The sequence below is a fragment of the Salmo salar genome, chromosome ssa03, assembly GCF_905237065.1.
Source record: "Salmo salar chromosome ssa03, Ssal_v3.1, whole genome shotgun sequence".
Classification (NCBI taxonomy): Eukaryota; Metazoa; Chordata; class Actinopteri; order Salmoniformes; family Salmonidae; genus Salmo; species Salmo salar.
In genome coordinates this window covers 72,120,348-72,147,626 of record NC_059444.1, presented here as the reverse complement: position 1 = coordinate 72,147,626, position 27,279 = coordinate 72,120,348, and the positions used below count along the sequence as shown (strand labels likewise).

Here is a 27,279-nt window from a genome sequence, read left to right as displayed (position 1 = left end):
AAGACCCAACACCTTTTTATCCGAGGGAGGGAGGGATGGATGGAGAGAATGAGGAGAGAGAGAAAGACGGGGGTTGTCTATGGTGAGGTGTAACGTCGCTCGCGCCCAGTGCCATCGTTTACATGTGTGAGAAGGGAGAGGGGAGGGGGTTGCTTGCTGGCAACTGGGTTTTCACGGCGATACGACTTTTAACCGCGAGATGCCCGGATGGGGTAAATGGGAATTATGTATTTTTTGCTTTCGACGATGACAAGGGTGAGATAAGATTCTAAATACAACATTGGTATCTGACATTTAATTAACGTTGTGAGATGGAGCTGTGCATGATCGGCCAGCTGTTTTTGAGGATGGGGATGGAGAGGGGGCGAGGCGGTGGGGTGTAACGAGATGCTTCATTACCTACAATATAATTGGGGCATTTAAGAATAGAAGAATGCATAATCTTTCATTTGTGCGTATAGCCTTTATTTCGTTTGCAGAATTATTTGCATAGAGGCCATTGGAAGGAAATCGGATGGGAAGAGGCTATAGGCTACATAGCCTAAATACATGACATCTTCTGTTTTATTTTATTCACGTCGCTTTTCTGTTGTGACTGTGGTTTTAATTTATTAGGCCTAACATAGACCCTTCTCTCTAAATATATTTTCAGATTGTAACATACATGACAGTGTGAAGACAGAGGTTATTATGAGACAGAGATATATTCCCTTCTACAGACTACACATAGTCCATAATTACAATGATGACAATTTAAATTCAAATACGTTATGAGACTGCCCCGCATAAATACATCGGTCTGTCTATCTCTGTAGACTATTAAGGGATACATCCGGCTCGCTTATTTTACCCATGCTCCCCCTACTGAACGAGATGGCCAGTCTAAGGCTACAGCGTAACCCTCCATGACTCTCATTTCCGTGTATAACGCGCATCCATGATTAGCATTATGACTAATCGGCTGTATGGACAGATAAGAGCAGAGACCGATGGATACATAGCTTCAGACAGACGTGTGCAACGGAGTAGGTTGCCGTGGATGCTGGACATAATTAATGCAATAGGCTCCAACTATGTATTCTCCTGATTAGTCATTGTGGTGGAACAGAGATAGGTGTGTGTGTGTTTGATGACCAGTGAATGTGTGACGTGTGTGTGTGTGTGAGAGAGAGATGAGAGATAGAAGAGAGAGAGAGAGAGAGAGCTGCGTTTGTGTGCATGCCTGCATGTGTGTGGAGGTTGATTAGACATAATTTTTTCCCATCAGGTCAAATGCTTTCATTGTGCAGTACATAAGCTACAGTAGGTGTCTTAATTGTCTGGCCCGCTCTGTAAACAGCTGCTTCCAACTGGCTATGACAGATTTGATTTGGTCATTATCATCTGGTTTTGTGTCTGTACTGGCCACCCCATCATCTCACCTGGTCCACCCACATCTCAGAAAAGGGGTTCTCCACTTCCTCCTCTTCCGGCCTGGATTGTCTTCATGATGTTGGTTACTAACAAACTGTTCTCTAAAATCTGTTGCATTATTAGATCCAAGGATGAGGCTCTTTCAACTTGTCAATTACAATTATATAAGTTGATTGAGAGTTTAATGGAAAAACACTATAATTTCTCTCTTCCTTTCCCCTGTTTCTCTCTTCCTTCCCCCTGTTTCTCTCTTCCTTTCCCCGGTTTCCGATCATCTTGTTCTCTATTTTCCAGCTGCTTCTCTCATCTGTCTGAAGACCACCCTGGGGTGTCCGAGGCCCTCCACTACACCTGCCCTCCCTCTTGCCCCTTCCTTAAACTCTTAGACACCCCCATGGCCTCCTCCTTACTCGCCCTACCACTCTAGACCCTGCCTTTGGAAACCTAACTGCACCCCACCCAAAGACACACACCGCACCCCAAGGTACCTCACAATTACCTGGGCCCTGTCACTCAGCCAGACTCACTGAGACAACCAATCAGTTGCTATCACCACAAGCAGAGAGCCAATCAGACACAGCAGAGCTATTCCTATTGTAGCAATACATCCAAAGGAGCTAATTCGGTGAAGCCAGGAAGTAGAGATGAGGAAGTAGCAAGGTACAGAGTGACAAGCCATTAACCAACCAAACACAGGCTTGTTAGTGATGACTGTGACATCTTATTCATAGAGAGGTGAGGTACAGAGGAGAGAGAAGGGTAACAGAGTGCCACCATTCTGCTTGCCTGTCTACCAACCTCTCTCACATAGTAACAGGAGAAAAGGACAAGGACACAAACAAAAGAGAGAGACCAAGGGCCAAAGCTAGGCAGAGAGAAATAGAGAGAGAGACAAAAGAGAATAGAGTGCCCTTCACACCTTACCTCATACACTCTCCACCGACACCCACCAACTTTCAGCTAACACCCCACACACTCTCCGGCCTCAAGATGATGTGCGAGGTGATGCCCACCATCTCTGAGGATGGGCGTGGCGGGAGTGGGGGAGGGCCTTCCTCTCCGGGAGGGAGTGGCGGGGGAATGGGAGGCGGTATGGGGGGAATGGGGGGTGGGTACGGGGGCAGAGGGGAGCCCCGGGGCGGAGGTGACGAGGGGGGCAGCACAGGGAATCTGGAGTCTCTGATGGTGAACATGCTGACGGAGAGGGAGAGGCTGCTGGACAGCCTGAGGGAGACCCAGGACAGTCTGGGGACAGCCCAGCTTCGACTCCGAGACCTGGGCCATGAGAAGGACTCCCTCTCGAGACAGCTGTCCATCGCCCTACCACAGGTACACACGGGGAGGCGGGGTGTGTCTGTGTGTGTGTGTGTGTACATTCATGCGTCCGTGTTTGCGTGTGCACTTGCGTATGTGGCTGCCTGTGTGTGTGTGTTTCTGTGTGCATGAGTGTGTGTCATATGTGTGTTTACATACTAAGTGTGAGATCTGGAAAAATAATCTATAGGGACCTTCCTGTTACCTCGCTGCTAACACATTGTGAGTGTGAAAAAGAGAGAGTGAGTGTATACAGTGCATTCGGAAAGTATTCAGACCCCTTGACTTTTTTCACATTATGTTACGTTACAGCCTTATTCTAAAATTGATTAAATTAAATATTTCCCTCGTCAATCTACACACAATATCCCATAATGACAAAGTGAAAACAGGGTTTTAGAATTAAAAAAACTTTTAAAAAACTGAAATACCTTATTTACATAAGTATTCAGACCCTTTGCTATGAGACTCCATCCTGTTTGTTTGGGCTCAGGTGCATCCTGTTTCCATTGATCATCCTTGAGGTGTTTCTACAACTTCAGTGGAGTCCACCTGTGGTAAATGTAATTGATTGGACATGATTTGGAAAGGCACACACCTGTTTATATAAGGTCCCACAGTTGACAGTGGCCTCCATCATTATTAAATGGAAGAAGTTTGGAACCATCAAGACTCTTCCTAGAGCTGGCCGCCCGGCCAAACTGAGCAATCGGGGGAGAAGGGCCTTGGTCAGGGAGGTGACCAAGAACCCGATGGTCACTCTGACAGAGCTCAAGAGTTCCTCTGTGGAGAAGGGAGGACCTTCCAGAAGGACAACCATCTCTGCAGCACCACCAATCAGGCCTTTATGGTAGACTGGCCAGACGGAAGCCACTCCTCAGTAAAAGGCACATGACAGCCCGCTTGGAGTTTGCCAAAAGGCACCTAAAGGACTCTCAGACCACGAGAAACAAGATTCTCTGGTCTGATAAAGCCAAGAGTGAACTCTTCGGCCTGAATGCCAAGCGTCACGTCTGGAGGAAACCTGGCACCATCCCTACGGTAAAGCATGGTGGTTGCAGCATCATGCTGTGGGGATGTTTTTCAGTGACATGGACTGGCAGACTAGTCAGGATCAAGGGAAAGATGAACGGAGCAAAGTACAGAAAACCTGCTCCAGAGCGCTCAGGACCTCAGACTGGGGAAAAGGTTCGCCTTCCAACAGGACAACGATCCATCTTGGATTTCAGACTGGCAGTCTCCCTGGATGCCTAAGTGGAGTGATGAGGTTTATGTTGTTAGAACCCATATGTTCTCTGAGCTATTGAAAGCGATAACAGATGTGATAGGACAATGTGTTCTTACTGAGAATGACTGGACATTAAAGGGCCATATTACCTCACTGAGAGGGGGATCAATATGGTGCACACATCTACGGACACACACATACACACATGATGTGAGCAGCACAGAGCGCTGTGATAGATTCAACACTAGAGCTAGCAACACAGAGCGCTGTGATAGATTCAACACTAGAGCTAGCAGCACAGAGCGCTGTGATAGATTCAACACTAGAGCTAGCAGCACAGAGCGCTGTGATAGATTCAACACTAGAGCTAGCAACACAGAGCGCTGTGATAGATTCAACACTAGAGCTAGCAGCACAGAGCGCTGTGATAGATTCAACACTAGAGCTAGCAGCACAGAGCACTGTGTTAGATTCAACACTAGAGCTAGCAGCACAGAGCGCTGTGATAGATTCAACACTAGAGCTAGCAGCACAGAGCGCTGTGATAGATTCAACACTAGGGCTAGCAGCACAGAGCACTGTGATAGATTCAACACTAGGGCTAGCAGCACAGAGCGCTGTGTTAGATTCAACACTAGAGCTAGCAGCACAGAGCGCTGTGTTAGATTCAACACTAGAGCTAGCAGCACAGAGCACTGTGTTAGATTCAACACTAGAGCTAGCAGCACAGAGCGCTGTGATAGATTCAACACTAGCAGGGTTCATTAAGTGCGTCTGCTCAGAGTGTGCCGCCACTGCCGAGAGAAAGAGAGAGAGAGGGAGAGTGGAGAGACAGATTGATAGAGAGAGAGGGCGGCAGAGTGAGAATAAGAGCATGGTACAGAGAGAGAACTGGTGGTATGAAACACACACATAGACTAACGAATCAGGCCAATTTGCATATTGCTGCATACTAATGATGGAGCTTCTGGCGTCTATTCTTAGGTGTTCTGGGTTATCACATGGAGAGATAGAGATGGATGAAGGATTGTAAGGATGAGAGCGGAGTAGGCCGAGTGAGAGGATGAGAGGGAGAGATGGAGGCTCGGTACAGTCGAGAGACACCTTGAGGTAGTTTATGATCACATTGTGTCTTGGACTGTGGAGGGGGAGTGAGACAAGGATAGAAAGAGAGAACTCTAGAGAGAGAAAGCATATAATTGTGGGATATTGGTGCCAAAGGCTGTCTTTTCAGCTAGAACCAATCCCAGAATTCCAAATTCCTATGGGTCTGCTGTGTACCATCTGTACATGACTCTCCCTTTTCCTGTCTTCTTTTTCCCTTTTCCTGTCTTCTTTTTCCCTTTTCCTGTCTTCTTTTTCCCTTTTCCTGTCTTCTTTTTCCCTTTTCCTGTCTTCTTTTTCCCTTTTCCTGTCTTCTTTTTCCCTTTTCCTGTCTTTTTCCCCTGTCTTCTTTTTCTCTTTTCCTCCTGTGGTCTTTTTTCCTTTTCCCCCTGTCTTCTTTTTCCTTTTTCCCCTGTAATCTTTTTCTCTTTTCCCCGTCATCCTTTTCCCTTTTCCTCCTGTCTTCTTTTTCCCCTTTCTTCTCTATCAGTAGTTACCACTGATGTGCACACTGACAGCCCAGTCCCTAATATTCCTACCAGTCCACTGAACACAATAATCAACAGTGTTATGTTATAATGCTCCAGGGCATGTAGAATTACACCATATACTGTAAGAGCTGGACTGAGCACCAATGCTTCTCAGTGACTTGTGGGAACGCCCATGATTCAGTCTTCACATGCTCCAGGACACGGGCGGTTGCATGCCTTTCCTTACTGTGACACTGATAGTGAATGTGTGTCACGGCTTGGTCACGCACAGGTAAAGTCCATCTGAGCCAAGATGGTACAGTGTCATATGTGGCCAAATGTCAGCCTAGCCTACACAACATGGCTGGCCCCGCCATGGCCACGCCACAACAGAATGGCTATGAGGTGTTCACTGGAGGGTTATGAGCAACCCAGGCCAGGAACATAGACATTATCTGCTCCCAGATATACGTAGTTGGAAACTCAACATCATACTATAGTCGACTCAGTGATGGGGGGGTCAGTGGAGGCTGGTGGAAGGAGCTATAGGAGGACGGGCTCATTGTAATGGCTGCAATGGAATGCATGGAATGGAGTCAAATGTGGTTTCCATATCTTTGTGTGTGATCCACTTCTATTTATCCCATTCTAGCCATTACAATGAGCTCGTCCTCCTATAGCTCCTCCCACCAGCCTCCACTGTGTGTGTATGTGTCTCACCAGTGTGTCACAGGTCTGTAATTTAAATGTTTGTTTTTTCTTGTTGAAATGTTTTTGTGCTTAGTTGTGTCTTGTTGAACTGTTTGTAATTGTGCTGTATGTATGTGTGCCAATGTACTGTATATGATTATGGCTACATACAGTGTATTGTGAGTAATGCTGCCCCCTTGTGTCTCTGCAGGAGTTTGCAGTGCTGACCAAAGAGCTGAATGTCTGCCGGGAGCAGCTGCTGGAGAGAGAGGAGGAGATAGCAGAACTCAAAGCAGAGAGGAACAACACACGGGTTAGTCTGTTTCTGTGTGTGTGTGTGTGTGTGTGTGTGCGCGTGTGTGTTGAATTGTGGGCTTGAGTGTACGTCTTTGTGTCTATTGATGTGTGCATGTCTATTCATGCACACATATGTTTACGCTTGAGTATGTCTGTATACCTATATGTTATACAGTTCAGTTTGTATTTGTAATTGTATTTATTATGGATCCCCTATAGCTGCTGCCAAAGCAGCAGCTACTCTTCCTGGGGTCCAGAAAAAAATTAAGGCAGTTTATACCATTTTAAAAACATTACAATACATTCACAGATTTCACAACACATTGTGAGCCCTCAGGCCCCTACTCCACCACTACATCTACAGTACTAAATCCATGTCTATGTATAGTGTGTATGTTATCGTGTGTGTAAGTGTCTGTGCCAATGTTTGTGTTGCTTCAGTCCCTGCTGTTCCATAAGGCGTTTTTTTAAATCTTTTTTTAAAATCTAATTTTACTGCTTGCGTCAGTTACTTGATGTGGAATAGAGTTCCATGTAGTCATGGCTCTATGTAGTACTGTGTGCCTCCCATAGTCTGTTCTGGACTTTGGGACTGTGAAGAGACTTCTTGTGGCATGTCTTGTGGGGTATGCATGGGTGTCCGAGCTGTGTGCCAGTAGTTTAGACAGACAGCTCGGTGCATTCAACATGTCAATACCTCTCATAAATAAAAGTAGTGATGAAGTCAATCTCTCCTCCACTTTCAGCCAGGAGAGATTGACATGCATATTTTTAATATTAGCTCTCTGTGTACATCCAAGGGTCAGCCGTGCTGCCCTGTTCTGAGCCAATTGCAATTTTCCTAAGTCCTTTTTTGTGGCACCTGACCACACGACTGAACAGTAGTCAAGGTGCGACAAAACCAGGGCCTGTAGGACCTGCCTTGTTGATAGTGTTGTTAAGAAGGCAGAGCAGCGCTTTATTATAGACAAACTTCTCCCCATCTTAGCTACTAGTGCATCAATATGTTTTAACCATGACCGTTTACAATCTAGGGTTACTCCAAGCAGTTTAGTCATCTCAACTTGCTCAATTTCCACGTTATTTATTACAATATTTAGTTGAGGTTTAGGGTTTAGTGAGTGTTTTTTCCCAAATACAATGCTTTTAGTTTTAGAAATATTTAGGGCTAACTTATTCCTTGCCACCCACTCTGAAACTAACTGCAGCTCTTTATTGAGTGTTGCAGTCAATTCAGTCGCTGTAGTAGCTGACGTGTAAAGTGTTGAGTCATCCGCATACATAGACACTCTGGCTTTACTCAAAGTCAGTGGCATGTCATTAGTAAAAATTGAAAACAGCTACCCGGGGGAATTCCTGATTCTAACTGGATTATATTTGAGAGGCTTCCATTAAAGAACACCCTCTGGGTTCTGTTAGACAAGTAAGTCTTTATCCACATTTGTAGCAGGGGGTGTAAAGCCATAACACACATGTTTTTCCAGTAGCAGACTATGATCGATAATGTCAAAAGCTGCACTGAAGTCTAACAAGACAGCCCCCACAATCATTTTATCATCAATTTCTCTCAGCCAATCATCAGTCATTTGTGTAAGTGCTGTGCTTGTTGAGTGTCCTTCCCTATAAGCACGCTGAAATTCTGTTGTCATGTAGATCAGATCCTTATTCCAAGTGGCCCCTGCTCTCTGTGTGTCTAGCTGCTGCTGGAGCATCTGGAGTGCCTGGTGTCTCGTCATGAGCGCAGTCTGAGGATGACAGTGGTGAAGAGGCAGGCCCAGTCTCCTGCCGGGGTCTCCAGCGAGGTGGAGGTCCTCAAGGCCCTCAAGTCCCTGTTCGAACACCACAAAGCCCTGGACGAGAAGGTGTGTGTGTGGGGTGTGTGTGTGTGTGTGTGTGTGTGTGTGTGTGTGTGTGTGTGTGTGTGTGTGTGTGTGTGTGTTGCTGGACAAGAAGGTCAGTCTGGGTGCTAAATGGAGGAGTGAGTGGGCTGGCTCCATAGGATTTAACATCCACCTCTCTCTCTCCCCTTCACTCCCACTCTCTTTCTCTCTTTCCGCTATCGTCTTTCTCTCCCCCTTTGTCTGTCTGGGACTTCCTTAGGTGCGAGAGAGGTTACGTGTGGCTCTGGAGCGAGTGACTGTTTTAGAGGAAGAGCTGGAGTCCTCCTCAAATGAGGTGAGTTATCCTCTGCTCGTTCTCCTTTTCCACTCTCCACAGATAAAGCATCTTTTCTAAACCTTTCTGTTCTCCATCTCTACCTAGTGCCATTCTCTACGAGACCAAATCAAAAGACGGCAACAAGGCTTAGAAAATGGGAAAGAGGTGAGGGGATTTATGCTGTATTGGCTGAAGTAAATGTTGAAGTATTAGTGTCTCATGTGCTGCGTAGTTTGCTTGGAGTTTAAGGAGTCGCATCACATTTCCATCTTTACATGATCTTGTCTTTTCCTTGTCGTTTTCCTCTCCTTCTTCCTTTCACAGCGGCTGCCCAATGGACCCTCCTCCATCCTGGAGGATGGAGAGATTGACAGAGAGAGACAGAGAGAAACAGAGATAGAGCGGCAGAGAGCAGAGCTGGCCCAGCTGAAAGAAAGACTGGCCCTCATGTGCAGACAGGTGAGTGACAAATAGAGATAACTAACAGTTTGAGTCATACATACACCAGACATACATGTGTTTACAGGAATATCACTTTCATAGATGTGATACTGACCCAGATGGTGGCTTCTTGTGTGTAACTATTATGTCACCCTCCAGGTTGGGGAGATCGAGGAACAGCTGACTGCAGCTAGGAGGGAGGTGACCAAGTCAGAGGAAGCCAATCAGAAACTGCAGAGGGATGTGAAGGAGGTGAGCTCTACTTCCCAATTGGTTGAAAATACACGTGTGTGTCAGCATCTCATTGCGCTAGAGAGAAATTTGTGTCTGTTTTCCCTACTCTATTAGAGAAATGTAACAGTTTCCTGTGGCAACAGAGCCATTTTCCTACTTGGCAGCAATAACTGCTACTGTACTGTATGTGTGAGACTTGCCCTGTAGCCATGGCGACAGTATCACTAGTAAACAGGCAAGCGTGTGGATAGAAGCTGGCGCTGTCACTCACACAGCTGATTGGTGGCTTGGGACTGGGAGGGATTTTGGGGCTAGTGGTCCCAGAGCCACCCAGTCACCACACCCCCTACCTCCTCCTCCCTCCTCCTCTCCCTCCCATTCCTCCTCTCCCTCCTCCTCCTCCTCCTCCTCCTCCAGGACTTGTTCAATAACATCTGTCACTTGGCAGAGACGTGTTTCCTCTGTCAACAACTTCCTTCAACTAACCATTATCATACTTCAGCTACAGTTATAGTGGTTTAGCCAGCAGCGCCAAGTCCCTTTGATCATGCCCGACTTTTATGTTATTTTCTCCCTCTTTCTATTTCTCTCTTTTCCTCGGTCTGTCTGTCCCTCCCCCTTTCTCCTCTCTATCAGGCTCTTTGTCAGAGAGAGGACATGGAGGAGAGAATAACTACTTTAGAACGCAGGTAAATACAACTGTCTTTCCACCACCCCTGAAAACACCAGGGAATGTCTTTTGCCATAGGCAATTGTGTCTGTTGTGTTCAGTTGTACGACATTGCCTTCAAGATGTGTCTGCTGTGTGTCATTGTGCTGTGTGCCTGCAGGTACCTGAGTGCCCAGAGGGAGGCGACGTCTCTCCATGACATTAAAGACAGGCTGGAGAATGACCTGGCCAGTAAAGACTCCCTCTACAGGCAGGTGGGTGAAACGACCTGCTTTCTCCTGGTTGTTTCTGCTAGTGGAGAGGATTGGTAGATTAGCAATGATAAAAGTTCTGCATTTTGCGTTCAGGGTTAAGAATTATTTTTGTTACTGACTGTGAGGTCAATTCCTTCTCCTCCTTCTCTTCCTCCTCATCTTACCTCTCCCTCTTCCTCCTCCTCCTCCTCGTCCTCCTCCACTCCTGCAGAGTGAGGAGAAGAACAGGCAGCTCCAGGAGCGTCTAGACGATGCCAAGCAGAAGCTGCAGCAGACCCTGCAGAGGGCCGAGACGCTGCCTGAGATAGAGGCCCAGCTCGCCCAGAGAGTGGCTGCACTCAACAAGGTACACCACCTCCACTACCTGTGTGTGTGTGTGTGTGTGTGTGTGTGTGTGTGTGTGTGTGTGTGTGTGTGTGTGTGTGTGTGTGTGTGTGTGTGTGTGTGTGTGTGTGTGTGTGTGTGTGTGTGTGTGTGTGCGCGCGTGCGTTTGTGTGCGTGCGTGAGTACATCCAAGCGTGCATTCGTGTGTAAAATTGACAGCACGCTCAAATCAAATAAATATAAAATCAAAATCTGAAATAAATAAATAGCTGCTACGAGCCCTGCATGATAATGGATGCGGCTTCATCACACTATTCACATTGTAGTTCAGCCTCAGGTGCAGAACATGTCAAGTGCTGAATAATAATTAATTGCTTGTATCATAAAACTGTAATTTATAACAAACATGATTGTCAAGGAGATGTAAATGTCTCAATCATCAGCGTAACCCTAAAGAACCAATTATGTAGTACTTGTTGAGGCAAGATAGCTGAAATGCCACTCCAAATAAGATTCATGTACACTGACATCAGTGGAGGCTCCTCAGAGGAGGAATGGGAGGGACATCCTCCTTAGTGAATTGTAAAAATGGTAAAACATTTAAGTTATCCTTTTTAGATAAAACTATACTAAATATAATCACATGTCACCAAATAATTGATTAAAACACACTATTTTGCAATAACATCATTCAGTAATGTAGCACCATGGTGTAGCTGGGGGACAGCTAGCTTCTATTCTCCTCTGGGTACATTGACTTCAATGCAAAACCCCCAAAATGGTTCTCACCCCCTTCCATGGACTTACACAGTAATTATGACAACTTCCGGAGGACGTCCTCCAACCTATCAGAGCTCTTGCAGCATGAACTGACATGTTGTCCACCCAATCAAAGGATCAGAGAATTAATCTAGTACTGAACGCATAAGCTACATCTAGCTAGCACTGCAGTGCATACATGTGGTGAGTAGTTGAATTTATTTGGGGTAACAGAAAAATACTGCATGATAGCTGACTCAAAGAGAGAGAAAGACAATAGTTGAACAGTTTTGAACAAATTAATTTATTCCACTTTCAGTTTCACTTACTTAGCTAGCAAATGCAGCTAGCTAGTTTAGCCTACTCAAACACCCTGCTCAAACAGAGGGATGCTATGTTAGCTAGCTGGCTATGACTATCCAACATAACACTGGAACTCTTCCAAGTCAAGGTAAACTTTTACTAATTTATTGCCACCGGGGCCTGCCGGTGTAACGTTACTGCATGATTGTAGCGGGTTTACTATTGTGTTAGTTGTTTTAGCTATTTTTTATTTTATTTTTTATTTTTTATTTTTCACCTTTATTTAACCAGGTAGGCAAGTTGAGAACAAGTTCTCATTTACAATTGCGACCTGGCCAAGATAAAGCAAAGCAGTTCGACACATACAAAAACACAGAGTTACACATGGAGTAAAACAACATACAATCAATCAGCTATGTTGACTATGACGTTACTTTAGCTAATATGGTGACAACATGTAGGCTATGAGTAGCGGTTATGATATGGTTTGGCTTGGAAAGGTTTTTTCGCCTGGTCACATAGGTGGACAAGGTGAGAGGAGGAGAGCGCATGGATGCAAGAAGAAATACAAAGTGGCTGCTATGAAAGTGAACTGTGTTTACGTGTGATCAGGGGTGTATTCATTCCGCCGATTCTGTTGGAAAATGTTTCTTAAATGGAAGCAAATGGAACAAAACGGGGATGAACATACCTGAATTTGTTCAATAGAAACTCTTGTTTGCAACTGTTGGACTAATGATTACACCCTATACCAGCTAGATGCAGGCAAGAGTGTGCAAGGTGGTATTGAATGTGTCACTGTCTATCCATGTGTCACTGTCTGTCACCTCAACATTTTCTCTCGACCTGTGTGCACCTGCGTTGTAAACTTTCATTCAAAGGCTAAGTTGTAGCAACCTCATGGGGGTATAGGTCAAATTTGAGTATCCTGTAGTAGCCTAAACCTATCGCTGTTACATTGAACTGGGTGAATGGAATATGAATGACAGTCATCCAATGTGCTGTAATAGAAATAAGGCCATGCTCATGAAAAACTACATCTTAAACAGCACTGACCGCCACTGACTGACATCTGCAAACAGATCAGAAGTGAATGTGTATGCTAGAAAACATCCTACTGTGTTTGACTATGATCTGCACAGACAGGGGATCACTTAAATCAAAAGGTTGACCCAACCCAAGGTTGCGCAGTCATAATTATGTTCTATCAACATTCTTACATGCTGCCTGTTTTGACTCCCCACCCTCCTCCTCTTGCATCACAGGCTGAGGAGCGTCATGGTAACTTTGAGGAGCGACTGCGACAGATGGAGGCGCAACTAGAGGAGAAGAATCAGGAGTTACAGAGGGTGAGTCATGCTCGCTCTCCCTTTTTCTCCCTTCCACCCCCTCTTTCATACCATTCCTTTATCACTCTTTACTCTACAATGGCATACTAATTTTCTAAACCCTCTATTTGTCAGTCTGTATTCAGATCCCAATCTCCTTCTCTCTCACTCAGTCAAGCAGAAAGGTCGCTGTTAACTCTCCACCCACCCTCTGTTCTTACATTTTTCTATTTTACTCTCTCCCTGCCTCAGGGCAAAGGAGGCACACAGAGTTTCCCAACTGGAGAGGCCTTGTCCAAGATGGCAGCAGGATCAACAGTAGAAACAATAACAGACATGAAAATACCTCACTATTTAGCTCCCTAATCTCCCTCTTTTCTCTTTCTCTTTCTCTTTCTCTTTCTCTCTCTCTCTTTCTCTCTCTCTCTCTCTCTCTCTCTCTCCCACCCTTTCTCTTTCTCTCTCTCTCTCTCTCTCTCTCTCTCTCTCTCTCTCCCACCCTTTCTCTCTCTCTCTCTCTCTCTCTCTCTCTCTCTCTCTCTCTCTCTCTCTCTCTCTTTCTCTCTCTCCTTTCGCTAGGCGAGGCAGAGGGAGAGGATGAATGATGAACACAACAAGCGTCTGTCTGACACGGTGGACAAGCTGTTGTCTGAGTCTAACGAAAGGCTTCAGCTCCATCTCAAGGAGAGGATGGCTGCCCTGGAGGACAAGGTACTACTTACTGGCCCACTCACACCCTCTCACACCCCTTCACACTTAGCATAGTTCCCACTCAAAACAGTCAACACTTCAACCAAAACCCATACACCTTCATTTCACACACACCTGAGTTCCCACTCAAAACAGTCAACACAATCCTCTTCATCCAGTTTCTATTCAAGACTGTTGTCACTTCAATATTAAACCCACTCTGGCTCTAAACAGCTACTATGGAATACAGTTCGGACCTCATGGCATTGATAATGTGTGATTACAGATATGTTGTTGTTATGCAGTAGACCTAATAAAGTTTTTTTTAATGGTGATCCTTTCAGAATGCTCTCTCTGAGGAACTTTCTAACATGAAGAAGATCCAGGACGACCTTCTAGCAAACAAGGTATATCAAGAGATAAATCCATTTAATCATTTTATTAAATATTTCAATTGTATTAACTTATTCTCTCTTTCTTTCCCTGTTTCAGGACCAGCTGATAGCCGAGCTGGAGAGGATTCAGCTGGAGTTGGACCAGCTCAGACTGAGACCCGGCGGGTCCTGCTATTCCAGGTCTCCCTCCCTTCCTCAACACACCTCCTACACACCTCATACAGCTGCCGCCTATGAATGTGGCTGGCAGTATTGTAACCAAGTAGTATAAGTGGTTTGCAGTGTTATGTGCTTCCTATAACCTCTCTCTCCTACTCTCAGTATAGGTTCAGGTGTGGCCTATACACATGGAGCAGAGAGGCTGGATGAATGTATATTCCAGTTATCTCTCCCACTCACTGTCTATATCAGTCTATCTTTCTCTTCTCGCCCTCTCTCTCTCTCTCTCTCTCGCCCTCTCCCTCTCTCTTTCCCTACGTCTCTCAGGTCTCTCCCAGGCAGTGCTCTGGAGCTGAGGTATTCCCACGGGGGAGGCTCCCTCCCCACGGGCTCCACCGCTCACCTGGATCACTACGGTAACGCCAACACCGTGGCCGTGGTCAGGCGGACTCACCGCGGGCGCTGGAGCACAGCCCGGGAGGACACCAGCAAGGTCAGAGGTCACATGATCACATGATCACCTTTGACGTGTCTAATATTGATAATGATATAGTCACATTGACTTACACTTAACACATCTATTCAGTGGATGTTGTCTGTCCATTTGGGAATTAAACCAATAATTGTTATGTTGCAAGCATCACAACCCAACAAACTGAGCCTTCTCTGTGTGTATGTGTGTGCGCATGCTTGCATGTGTGTTTGTGCGTGTGTGTATATGTGTGCAGTACGGGGACTGGGACAGTGGGTCAGCGCTGCTGAGGACCGGGTTTGAGGGGGGTGTGGACCACGGTTGCTCTGACGATGAGGACGACAGAGAGACACTGTTTGGCTCGGAGCTGCTGTCTCCCAGCGGACAGACTGACGTCCAGACACTGGCCATCATGCTGCAGGAACAACTAGAGGCAATCAACAAGGAGATCAAGTAAGGGAGGTGGAGGGAGGTGGAGGGAGGTGGAGGGAGGTGGAGGGAGGTGGAGGGAGATGGAGGGAGGTGGAGGGAGGTGGAGGGAGGGATTGCAGGTAGAGGGGTGCTGTGATTGTGTACAAGCAGTTTAGGTCAAATGCAGGTGGAGAAGATTCATCTGAGGTTTCTTTTCATTTTCTCATTCAAGACCAACATTCATTGGTCTTCCGTCTGACATAATCCTCAATTTCCCGTCTTTCCCTCTTCTCCCCTTTTCACTTTCCTCTGTTTACCCTCTCTCTCTCTGACCCGTTTGTCTATCTATCTCTCTCACTCTCCCTCCCTCTTTCCCTTCCTCCCCCTCTCTCTGTCAGGCTGATCCAGGAAGAGAAGGAGAGTACAGAGTTGCGGGCGGAGGAGATCGAGAGCAGGGTTAGCAGTGTGGCTCTGGACGGTTCCCCCATCCCACCCTCCTCCCTGGGGAGGGACAGTATGGGACACGGCTTCATCCCTCAATCCCTCACCTCCTCCACCCTGGCCTCCCCTTCTCCTCCCAGTTCTGGGGTCTCCACCCCTCGCCTGCCCCACTCCCCTCACCGCGAGACAGATAGACAGGTACAGCTGCTCTGTGTGTCTGTGTGTGGGTGTGTTGTGAATGTGTGAGTCTTTGTGCGCGTGTGTCAGTGGAGGCTGCTGAGGGGAGGACGTCTCATAATAATGTCTGGAACAGAGTGAATGAAATGGCATTTAACAAACACATTTTTGATAACATATTTACAGTATTTCACTTTTTAATGGGTATAGTATTGCTTACTAGGTGTGGTCTAATGAATGCTGTAACCACTCCCTCTTTAAATCAGGGTTTATTGGAAAAAGCTGTTGAAAAGAGGACAGTGTATTATCATATTTTTGTACTCCCTGACGAAGGCCATGCAGCCGAAACGCGTCAGAGTTTTTAAACTTTGTTTCCATTGAACATGCCATACAAATAAAGGCATTTTAATGAATTATATGAAGAGTGCCTTGGTCCTCCTGCCTTTTTGATGACCCATTTACCCCTTTTACCAAAGAGCACCTTCTGTCTACCAAAACCTACTATTGTGTACCTGTACCCTTCCTCCTTTTTCTACATGGAAACCATGCTTGGAAGTATTTGATACCATTCCACTCATTCCGCTCCAGCCATTACCACAAGCTCATCCTCCCCAATTAAGGGGTCACCAACCTCCTGTGGTGTGTGTACATGCGTGCGTACAGTATGCATGCTGTATAAGGCCCCTAAATGTGTTCCTACTTTACACTCCAGAATAACAAAGAGGATGATAGGTCCCTTGCCCTTCTTGACTCCACCCCTCCACCCACCCCCCGAGCGCTGCGACTAGACAGGATGACCCTCACCCACCCAGGGGCCATGATGGATGACCCCAGGGAATTCCGCAGGTATTGACAGCCAATCATCATCGATGATGTAGTGCTCGTATGGTTCGTTCCTTCCCTGTTTCTCTTATTCCTTCTGTCTCTTCTGTCTCTCAGTCTGTCAGCAGACGGCAGCAGTTCCAACAGCAGTCAGGACTCTCTCCACAAAGCCAGTAAAAAGAAAAGCATCAAGTCTTCCATCGGCCGCCTTTTTGGGAAGAAGGAAAAGGGAAGGATGGGCCCGGCTGGGCGAGAGTCTGCCTCTCTGGGTGAGAGAAAATTGAAATGATACTTGAAAAACGACATATCCCATGACTTTGCTTTAAATGTGTTTGAACTGCAACAGGTCAAAGTCCACATGGTGTTGACACCCATATTTGTAGTCTTTGTAACCCCTGACCCCCTGTGTCTCTCAGCCTCTACGCCTTCTGAGGACCTCAGTACTGGGGATTCTATGGGACTGACCAAGGGGAGCATGACAGGAACTGTTGACAACCGCCGCAGCAAAAAGAAGTGAGTCTCAGGGAATATCACCCTCCGATTCATTTCTCTCCTGAAGTCATTTCTCTTTTCCACTCTCTGTTCCACTGCTTTTCTTCCTCTCTTTCAGAAATCACTTTTCGTTTTATGCTTATTCAATCTTTGTTTCCCCCGGTCTCTCTCTCCCAGACATGAGCTGCTGGAGGAGGCGTGTCGTCAGGGTCTTCCCTTTGCATCCTGGGATGGACCCACTGTGGTCTCCTGGCTAGAGGTACTCATAGATGTTTGATAGATAGATGGGAAACCTTTATAGCCATATAAACCCTCACGATCACTACATTCTAGCCAATCCGTTTCTAGCTCACCTCTTTCCCTCTCTACTCCAGCTGTGGGTGGGAATGCCAGCGTGGTACGTGGCAGCCTGTCGTGCCAACGTGAAGAGTGGTGCCATCATGGCCAACCTGTCGGACACAGAGATCCAGAGGGAGATTGGCATCAGTAACCCCCTGCACCGCCTCAAACTGAGACTGGCCATCCAGGAGATGGTGTCCCTCACCAGCCCATCTGCCCCGGCCAGCAATCGCTCTGTTAGTAGTCTCACTAGTACACACTCACAGAACACAAACCGTGTAGACACAATTATAGAGGTACACATGATACTATATTGATATACACATATACGTACAGGTAACTGCCAAAATAAAGGAAACACCAACATAAAGTGTCTTAATAGGGTGTTGGGCCACCACGAGCCTGAACAGCTTCAATGCACCTAGGCACAGATTCTACGAACTTCTAGATCTCTATTGGAGAGATGCGACACCATTCTTCTATGAGAAATTGCATTATTTGGTGTTTTGTTGATGGTGGTGGAAAACGCTGTTTCAGGCGCCACTCCAGAATCTCCCATCAGTGTTCAATTGGGTGGAGATCTGGTTACTGAGACGGCCATGGCATATGATTTACATCGTTTTCATGCTCATCAAACTATTCAGTGACCACTGTGCCCTGTGGATGGGGGCATTGTTATCCTATGGGGGCATAGTCATGGTAGCCAAAATAATGGCCTGCCCAACATTTTTATACATGACCCTAAGCATGATGGGATGGTGATTGCTTAATTAACTCAGGAATCACACCTGTGTGGTAGCACCTACTTTCAATATACTTTGTGTCCCTCATTTACTGAAGTGGTTCCGTTATTTTGGCAGTTACCTGTATATGCACATTTACATTATGTGCAGAGATTAACATAAAAATGTTACCTGCATTCACAGCAGACTTATCAACACACAAACAATATAGTTTTTCTGACGATCGTGTTTTCTTTCTTTCCTGTCTTGTGACCACAGTCGACCAGTAACGTGTGGATGACCCATGCTGAGATGGAGTCGTTAAACGCAGCCACCAAACCGGTAAGTATGTTTGTCCTGTTATGTTAATGTCTCAACATTTTCTAGACATTTAACATTGACGTTCATCTAACATTGACATATATCACAGGAGGTTGGTGGCACCTTAATTGAGGAGAACGGGCTCATAGTAATGCCTGGAACGAAATGAGTGGAATGGTATCGAACACATCAAACACATGTTTCCATGTGTTTGATACCATTCCATTCACTCCATTCGTCACATTATTATGAGCCGTCCTCCCCTCAGCAGCCTCCTGTGATCAACAGTGCATTCGGAAAGTATTCAGACCCCTTCACTTTTTCCACATTTTGTTAAATTACAACCTTATTCTAAAATTGATTAAATTATTATTTTTCCTCATCAATTTACACACAATACCCCATAATGACAAAGTGAAAACAAGCTATTAGACATTTTGCAAATGTATTAAAAATAAAAAACTGAAATACCTAATTTACATAAGCATTCAGACCCTTTGCTATGAGACTCGAAATTGAGCTCAGGTGCATCCTGTTTCCATTGATCATCCTTGAGATGTTTCTACAACTTGATTGGAGTCCACCTGTGGTAAATTCAATTGATTGGACATGATTTGGAAGGGCACACCTGTCTATATAAGGTCCCACAGTTGACAGTGCATGTCAGAGCAAAAACCAAGCCATGAGGTCGAAGGAATTGTCTGTAGAGCTCCGAGACAGGATTGTGTCGAGACACAGATCTGGGGAAGGGTACCAAAACATTTCTGCAGCATTGAAGGTCCCCAAGACCACAGTGGCCTCCATCATTATTAAGTTTGGAACTACCAAGACTCTTCATAGAGTTGGCTGCCCGGCCAAACTGAGCAATGGTCACTCTGACAGAGCTCCAGAGTTCCTCTGTGGAGATGGGAGAACCTTCCAGAAGGACAACCATTTTTGTAGCACTCCACCAATCAGGCCTTTATGGTAGAGTGGCCAGACGGAAGCCACTCCTCAGTAAAAGGCACATGACAGCCCGCTTGGAGTTTGCCAAAAGGCACCTAAAGGACTCTCATACCATGATAAACAAGATTATCTGGTCTGATGAAACCAAGATTGAACTCTTTGGCCTGAATGCCAAGCGTCACGTCTGGAGGAAACCTTGCGCCATCCCTACTGTGAAGCATGGTGGTGGCAGCATCATGCTGTGGGGATGTTTTTCAGCAGCAGGGACTGGGAGACTAGTCAGGATCGAGGGAAAGATGAACGGAGCAAAGTACAGAGAGATCCTTGATGAAGACCTGCACCAGAGCGCTCAGGACCTCAGACTGGGGTGAAGGTTCACCTTCCAACAGGATAACAACCTCATGCAGGAGTGGCTTCGAGACAAGTCTCTGAATGTCTTTGAGTGGCCCAGCCAGAGAAGAATGTGAGAAACTCCCCAAATATAGGTGTGCCGAGCTTGTAGCGTCATACCCATGAAGACTTAAGGCTGTAATCGCTGCCAAAAGTGTCTGAATACTTATGTAAATGTGATATTTCAGTTTTTTATTTGTAATAAATGTGCCAACCTTTCTAAAAACCTGTTTTCATTTGTCATTATGGGGTACTGTGTGTAGATTGATTATGAAAAAAAAATTATGCATTTTAGAATAACTCTGTAACGTATCAAAATGTGGAGAAAGTCAAGGGGTCTGACTACTTTCCGAATGCACTGTACGAATATATTGCTCTACAGTTATAACTTATACTGCTCAGTTAGGAGTCAAACTCTTTATCTCTCTCCCTCTGACCCTCCCTCTCTCTCTCTCTCTCTCTCTCTCTCTCTCTCTCTCTCTCTCTCTCTCTCTCTCTCTCTCTCTCTCTCTCTCTGAGTTTGTGGGACTACTAGACCTTGGTGTTGAGCATCTTCTTCTCTTCCTCTAGTTTCTGTTTCTGTGTAAACTGCTTCACACTAATGACCCGTTCACTAAACTGCTTCACACTAATGACCCGTTCACTAACACACTGTTCCTCCCTTTGTCTTGTCCTTCCTGTTTACTCTCTTCTCCCCTCCTCCCTCTGCTTTTCCTCCATCCATCTGTCTTGCCTGCTCCCCCTATCCTGCTCTGCCTCTGTTCTCTCGCTCTTTCTGCCCATGTCTCTCTCTCTCCTGTCTATCTGCTGCATCTAAGGAGCTGAAAGAGATTAGCTGGGATCAGGTAAGGAATGGAAGCACTGTATTAAATGGCATCAACATATAACACACTAATTACACTATTGTATGTGGCCATTGAAAAACAAATGATTAATACAGAAAAGTACTATAAGTAATAATCGAACAACAACGGAAACAAATGAGACACTAGTGGAGTCCTCTTCTGCATCTCAGATCCTGGCCTATGGGGATATGAACCATGAGTGGGTGGGTAATGACTGGCTGCCCAGCCTGGGTCTGCCCCAGTACCGCTCCTACTTCATGGAGTCCCTGGTGGACGCCCGCATGCTGGACCACCTGACCAAGAAGGAGCTGAGGGGACAGCTCAAAATGGTGGACAGCTTCCATAGGTACGTATGGCCTGCTCTCGTCTGTCTGTCTCTCGCTCTCTCTCTTGCTGTTGCTGTTATTAACCTCGGCACCTGGGTGAGTAGGCGTTTTTCTGCCTCGAGGGGGTGGTGAAAAGCAAATAGACAAATTCCAGTTTCTGCAAATGAACAATGAATTCTTCTTCTGCAACTGTTTCCCACTCCCACTTCACTCACTGCCTTTCCTTTTCAGTCCGTCATTCTTTCTCTCCCTTCCTCTGTTGACACACTAGCTCTCTCTCTGGTGTGTGTGTGTTCGTGGCATGGGAAACGTGCAGGTGTTAAAGGATATGCTGAAAGATTTCCTGCTGTTGAGACACTCTCACTCTGCAGGTGTGTCTCCAGGCCTTCTCAGGGTCAAAGACACCGGAGCGCTCTAATGCTTTCTCTGAGTACAGGTGAGAGTCCGTCGCAATGCCCTCTATTAACTGCCTGACCTTTTGACCTCTCTTGACCTTTCTCAGGGTTAGTTTGCATTATGGCATAATGTGCCTGAAGCGCTTGAACTACGACCGCAAAGAGCTAGAGAGGAGGAGAGAAGACAGCCAACACCAGAACAAAGGTGAGTTCCACCTCACTGACATTATATCCTTTGTTCCAATTTAGTGCTTCTCATCCATCCATCCAACCATCCATCCAACCATCCATCCAACCAATCCTCCATTCAGTAACAATCAAAGCATCGATTGATGATTAGTAGAATCAGGTGTTTCACTGCTTGGCTTGAGCAAAAGTCTGTACACACATTGGCCCTGTCAGTGTAAGATCCAGTCACCCTGTGGGTTTCTTTGAGTGAGAATGTCAGGTGTTCTGATATTTTCTGACAGATGTCTTCGTCCCACTACCCCTCTGTGTAGATGTGATGGTGTGGTCCAACGAGCGTGTGATGTGCTGGGTGCAGAACATCGGGCTGAAGGAGTACGCTGACAACCTGACAGAGAGCGGGGTCCATGGGGCCCTCCTGGCTCTGGACGACACCTTCGACTACACCGACTTGGCCCTGCTGCTGCAGATACCCAATCAGAACACACAGGTACACCCATCTAACCAATCAGAACACACAGGTACTCACCCATCTAACCAGATGACAGTTGACAGTTGTATCTCAGTAACAGAGTCCCCAGGCTAACTGCTGGCTGGTGGATGACAGTTGTATCTCAGTAACAGAGTCCCCAGGCTAACTGCTGGCTGGTGGATGACAGTTGTATCTCAGTAACAGCGTCCCCAGGCTAACTGCTGGCTGGTGGATGACAGTTGTATCTCAGTAACAGAGTCCCCAGGCTAACTGCTGGCTGGTGGATGACAGTTGTATCTCAGTAACAGAGTCCCCAGGCTAACTGCTGGCTGGTGGATGACAGTTGTATCTCAGTAACAGAGTCCCCAGGCTAACTGCTGGCTGGTGGATGACAGTTGTATCTCAGTAACAGAGTCCCCAGGCTAACTGCTGGCTGGTGGATGACAGTTGTATCTCAGTAACAGAGTCCCCAGGCTAACTGCTGGCTGGTGGATGACAGTTGTATCTCAGTAACAGAGTCCCCAGGCTAACTGCTGGCTGGTGGATGACAGTTGTATCTCAGTAACAGAGTCCCCAGGCTAACTGCTGGCTGGTGGATGACAGTTGTATCTCAGTAACAGAGTCCCCAGGCTAACTGCTGGCTGGTGGATGACAGTTGTATCTCAGTAACAGAGTCCCCAGGCTAACTGCTGGCTGGTGGATGACAGTTGTATCTCAGTAACAGAGTCCCCAGGCTAACTGCTGGCTGGTGGATGACAGTTGTATCTCAGTAACAGAGTCCCCAGGCTAACTGCTGGCTGGTGGATGACAGTTGTATCTCAGTAACAGCGTCCCCAGGCTAACTGCTGGCTGGTGGATGACAGTTGTATCTCAGTAACAGAGTCCCCAGGCTAACTGCTGGCTGGTGGATGACAGTTGTATCTCGGTAACAGCGTCCCCAGGCTAACTGCTGGCTGGTGGATGACAGTTGTATCTCAGTAACAGAGTCCCCAGGCTAACTGCTGGCTGGTGGATGACAGTTGTATCTCAGTAACAGCGTCCCCAGGCTAACTGCTGGCTGGTGGATGACAGTTGTATCTCAGTAACAGAGTCCCCAGGCTAACTGCTGGCTGGTGGATGACAGTTGTATCTCGGTAACAGCATCCCCAGGCTAACTGCTGGCTGGTGGATGACAGTTGTATCTCAGTAACAGAGTCCCCAGGCTAACTGCTGGCTGGTGGATGACAGTTGTATCTCAGTAACAGCGTCCCCAGGCTAACTGCTGGCTGGTGGATGACAGTTGTATCTCAGTAACAGAGTCCCCAGGCTAACTGCTGGCTGGTGGATGACAGTTGTATCTCAGGCATGCAGGTGAAACTGATCGTAGTGTATATCAAATGAAGTGACTAGCCTGATTCTTATCTGTACTCCCCCCTCTCACATCTTTCCTCTAGGCCAGACAACTCCTAGAGAAGGAATACAACTCCCTCATCTCTATGGGAACAGAGAGAAGACCAGATGAGGTATTAAAGAACGCAGTACGCTTAGTTCAGAAACTATGTGAAGACCGCATTTTCCACCTCATACAAGTCATTCTTTCTAACTTGACAGTTTGACAATGTTGACAGACATAATCTTTTTTTCTTTATTTCTCGCTCTCTTTCTCTCTCCCCTCCCCCCTCTTTTCTCTCCTCATTTCCCCCCTTCTCTCTACCCCCCCTCCATTAGGATGGGACTAAGACTTTCACCCGCTCCCCTTCCTGGAGGAAGATGTTCAGGGAGAAGGACCTTAGGGGGGTGACCTCGGACTCATCGGAGAACCTGCCTGCTAACTTCCGTGCCTCCGCCATCTCCACGCCCTCCGTGACCCTGAGAAAGGTTCAGAGTGACGGTGAGAAGGATGACCTCTCCCCCTAACCTCTGACCCCTCCCTTTGGCCACGCTCTCAGATTCCTATTTGTTCCGCTTCTTACACCTCCAGGGCTATTCTTCTATTATCACTCAGAAGGTCACGCTTTGGACAATTTATGACCCCTTAAAACCCTGGATAACACATATTTACAATGGGCTAGTCATACTGATTTATTAATCGAGAAAAACAACTATATTTGTCTTGAAGCGGTTTGCATGTTACGTAAGAGAAGAAATGTAAGACCAGTGTCACATGCGAGTATGTTCCGATGTACCCCATTCATAGAAGCTTACTAACTTTTGCGCCGATTGATAATAGTATTTTCTGTCTGGGGAAGTTTTGTTAAAAGCCTTGACGCTTGCTCTAAACGTTAACACGCATCACTTGCGGTACAGTTTTGGTAACATAAGGAACTTGTCTTTCATATCAGCGAGAAATCATTTTCTAAAAACAAAAGGTTAAATTACTACACACATTTATAGGGTTCCCATACGGCCATATTTCCAACGTTACAGCCCTTGACAGAGGAGACTGAGTAGACTACCTGTGCTAATTAGCATTCGGCGTCTCAGGACAACTGTGTGTAAAAGGAAGACGGACGCCACAAACGTGTTGTCACTGAAAGATACTGTCGGCTCAACTGTTTTAAAACCAATTAAAACAGTCTACAGTAAGTGTATATTCTGCATTTGTGAAATTATTTGGATGTGACATGAAAGTAGAGGGCGTTGTGTTTCTAAAACCTTATCACAATTGAGAGTCGAATCACGTTTAGATGGGAGTATTTTGTCTCTGAACAGAACATGTAAGGTCCTTGTATGAACATGTAAGGACTATAAGGAGTAACATTATGCTCCTTTAGTCCATTATTGGGCTAGTTCCAACACTGATGGCATTAGCTTGGATATTCATATGCAAAACCTCCAGTGGCTCGCTCCTACAGGACACAGCAGGTTCAGAGGGCAGGGCTACCACAATTTCCTCCTCCCACAACTTTAGAATAGTACATCATGGAAAAGTTCAATGCTATTTTGTCATTATTTTGATAATGTTTCTCTCTCCTTCTTCTCTCTTAGTGAACTCTGGGCCTCGCGGTGAGGCAGCCTCAGTCAGGACATACTCTTGCTGAAAGACACGGAGGTGAGAAGCCCTCAACCAACACATTAAACACATGCAGTAGCTAGTTGGAGTTCTCTCATGGTTTGATTTGCAACAAAACCTTCAGGCATGCCAGATAGCGTGCATGTGTGCATATTGAAGAGGTTTGACTTGTTTTCAAGCTACATTGTTTGTTGTGGTGCTGTGTTCTGAGCTTTGGTTATATCACTGTTTGTGGGTGAGGTCTTTAGCGGTGGGCTTGGTTCATTGGTTGGTGGGGATTTGGTTTGAGTGAAGTCAGGAGGACAGTGGTGTGTGAGAGTAATCCTGTGTTTCTCCTCAGGGCCATGGTGACTGGATTACGACTGGACTGCCCTCCTCTCATTCATTCACAGGAGGGGAAAGCAGCAGAAAAGCAATGAATATATACATTTATTAAATATAAATCTATTGGTCTGACCATTCTGCAATAACAGAGATAAAGAAGAAATGACGAAGATGGAGAAACAACAAAGGGAAAAGGACATGAAGAATGTATGAAATATTGACAGGATATATACTGTACGTACATGACTAGAAGAGTAGGATGAGGCAGGACGACTGTTTTATCTCTCTCTTTGTTCCGTCTCAATATGTGATTGTTCGATGTGGAGTTGTGTGCTGAGGAGGAGGAGACTGGTGTCCAGTGTCACCCATTCTGGCTCTCTATCTGTTAGCTTCTATGGTGCTGTCAGGGGTTCTCCTAAGTTGGTTAGAGTGCTGCAGTAAAACCATGTCCCCATTCAGGCCGCCATCTTGGCTCCAGCCACATCAGAGGGGCAGCAAGCCGCTCCTCTACTCATGGTTTATCCATTGGCACCTTGAAAGCTGAGAGGCTCTAGGCTCTAGAGTAATCTCTTTTGAATGGAATCTATTGTGGAGATCAAAGGCCGGGCCACAGCAGCAAGGATACGATGGGATGGGGGGCCACAGCAGCAAGGATACGATGGGATGGGGGGCCACAGCAGCGGGGATACGATGGGATGCGGGGCCACAGTAGCAAGGATACGATGGGATGGGGGGCCACAGCAGCAAGGATACGATGGGATGGGGGGCCACAGCAGCGGGGATACGATGGGATGGGGGGCCACAGCAGCGGGGATACGATGGGATGGGGGGCCACAGCAGCGGGGATACGATGGGGGGCCACAGCAGCGGGGATACGATGGGATGGGGGGCCATAGCAGCAAGGACACGATGGGATGGGGGGCCACAGCAGCAAGGACACGATGGGATGGGGGGCCATAGCAGCAAGGACACGATGGGATGGGGGGCCACAGCAGCAGGGATACGATGGGATGGGGGGCCACACAGTCATTGTGTTAAATGGCTGTGATGTAATTTAGTCATTTGTAGGTATCCACTAAAGTCAGTTAAATTAGAGTGGGGGGACATGTTGTTGAGGCCAGGTTACATACTGCAGGTCTAGTACAAAGCCCAGGGTAATGGCTTTCTAGATGTGGTGGACTTTACAGCTCTCATCATCAGCTCAGGTTCATTGGGTGCCCCTGAAAGACGAGGGGAAAGATGGAGGTGTGAAGAAGGCGAGATAAAACAGTCAAAGTGACCAAAAGAAAAGAGGATGGAGACGATTCATTTACTGCACGCAAGCCATAACAGAAACCAAGAGAGGAAGGATGATAAGCAGATCCAGGAAGAGAGAAGAGACCGTTGGAAGTCAAGAAAAACCTTTAGCTTCTGTGTTACGATGCATGTCAAACAACCAAGATGACAATGAAGTCAACTTTGGGGGGTGAAGATGATACACATATATCTGTAGAAATCTAACCTATGAGGATGAAAGCCTGGGGAACAATTTGTAAAATGTGTGTATTTTTATTTTTTATGTTTTTATGATAACTATATTTATTTTCGTTATGTATGTATGTATTGAATAATTGTATGTACATGTTCATTTAATACTTAATTCTTACTAATTTAATTTGACCTCATTTGAAAAGTAAACATTAAAAATGGTCATTAAAATATGCTACTGTATGTGTACATTTTGAAAACAAATTGTGTTATGATTGGGGGAAAAAAATATGAATGACGAAGATGATAATACAAATTGAAAATAACACCTGCAAAATAAACAGTAATGAAGATGATGGTGATAAAAAGACAAAATAAAGTGGTCTCGTGGTACTACACATCCCAATGTGTGTTCTCACTTTGTGTACCTGGAGTTGGCACGTGTGTAGACAACAGGAGAGTGTGTAAGGGGAGGAGAGACAGTGCTTTGTGTATTTGTGAGAAGCATGT

At 46.2% G+C, this 27,279-nt stretch overlaps 1 protein-coding gene across 1 annotated transcript; it reads left to right on the top strand.

The window, feature by feature from the left end:
• On the top strand, window positions 1–27,169 carry LOC106601531 (liprin-alpha-3). The gene is made up of 32 exons (XM_045715269.1): window positions 1–255; window positions 1,708–2,742; window positions 6,431–6,532; window positions 8,214–8,378; window positions 8,617–8,691; window positions 8,779–8,838; window positions 8,998–9,132; window positions 9,274–9,366; window positions 9,985–10,037; window positions 10,179–10,272; window positions 10,484–10,618; window positions 12,924–13,007; window positions 13,566–13,697; window positions 14,021–14,083; window positions 14,169–14,251; window positions 14,558–14,723; window positions 14,959–15,155; window positions 15,512–15,752; window positions 16,444–16,577; window positions 16,671–16,822; window positions 16,970–17,066; window positions 17,223–17,304; window positions 17,420–17,620; window positions 18,386–18,448; window positions 20,581–20,607; window positions 20,778–20,953; window positions 21,436–21,533; window positions 21,829–22,004; window positions 23,420–23,488; window positions 23,694–23,856; window positions 24,954–25,017; window positions 25,319–27,169. The coding sequence occupies exons 2-31, from the start codon at window positions 2,404–2,406 to the stop codon at window positions 25,004–25,006; spliced, it is 3,708 nt and encodes a 1,235-aa protein (XP_045571225.1). The 5' UTR covers window positions 1–255; window positions 1,708–2,403; the 3' UTR covers window positions 25,007–25,017; window positions 25,319–27,169.
• Window positions 27,170–27,279: the final 110 nt, after the last annotated feature.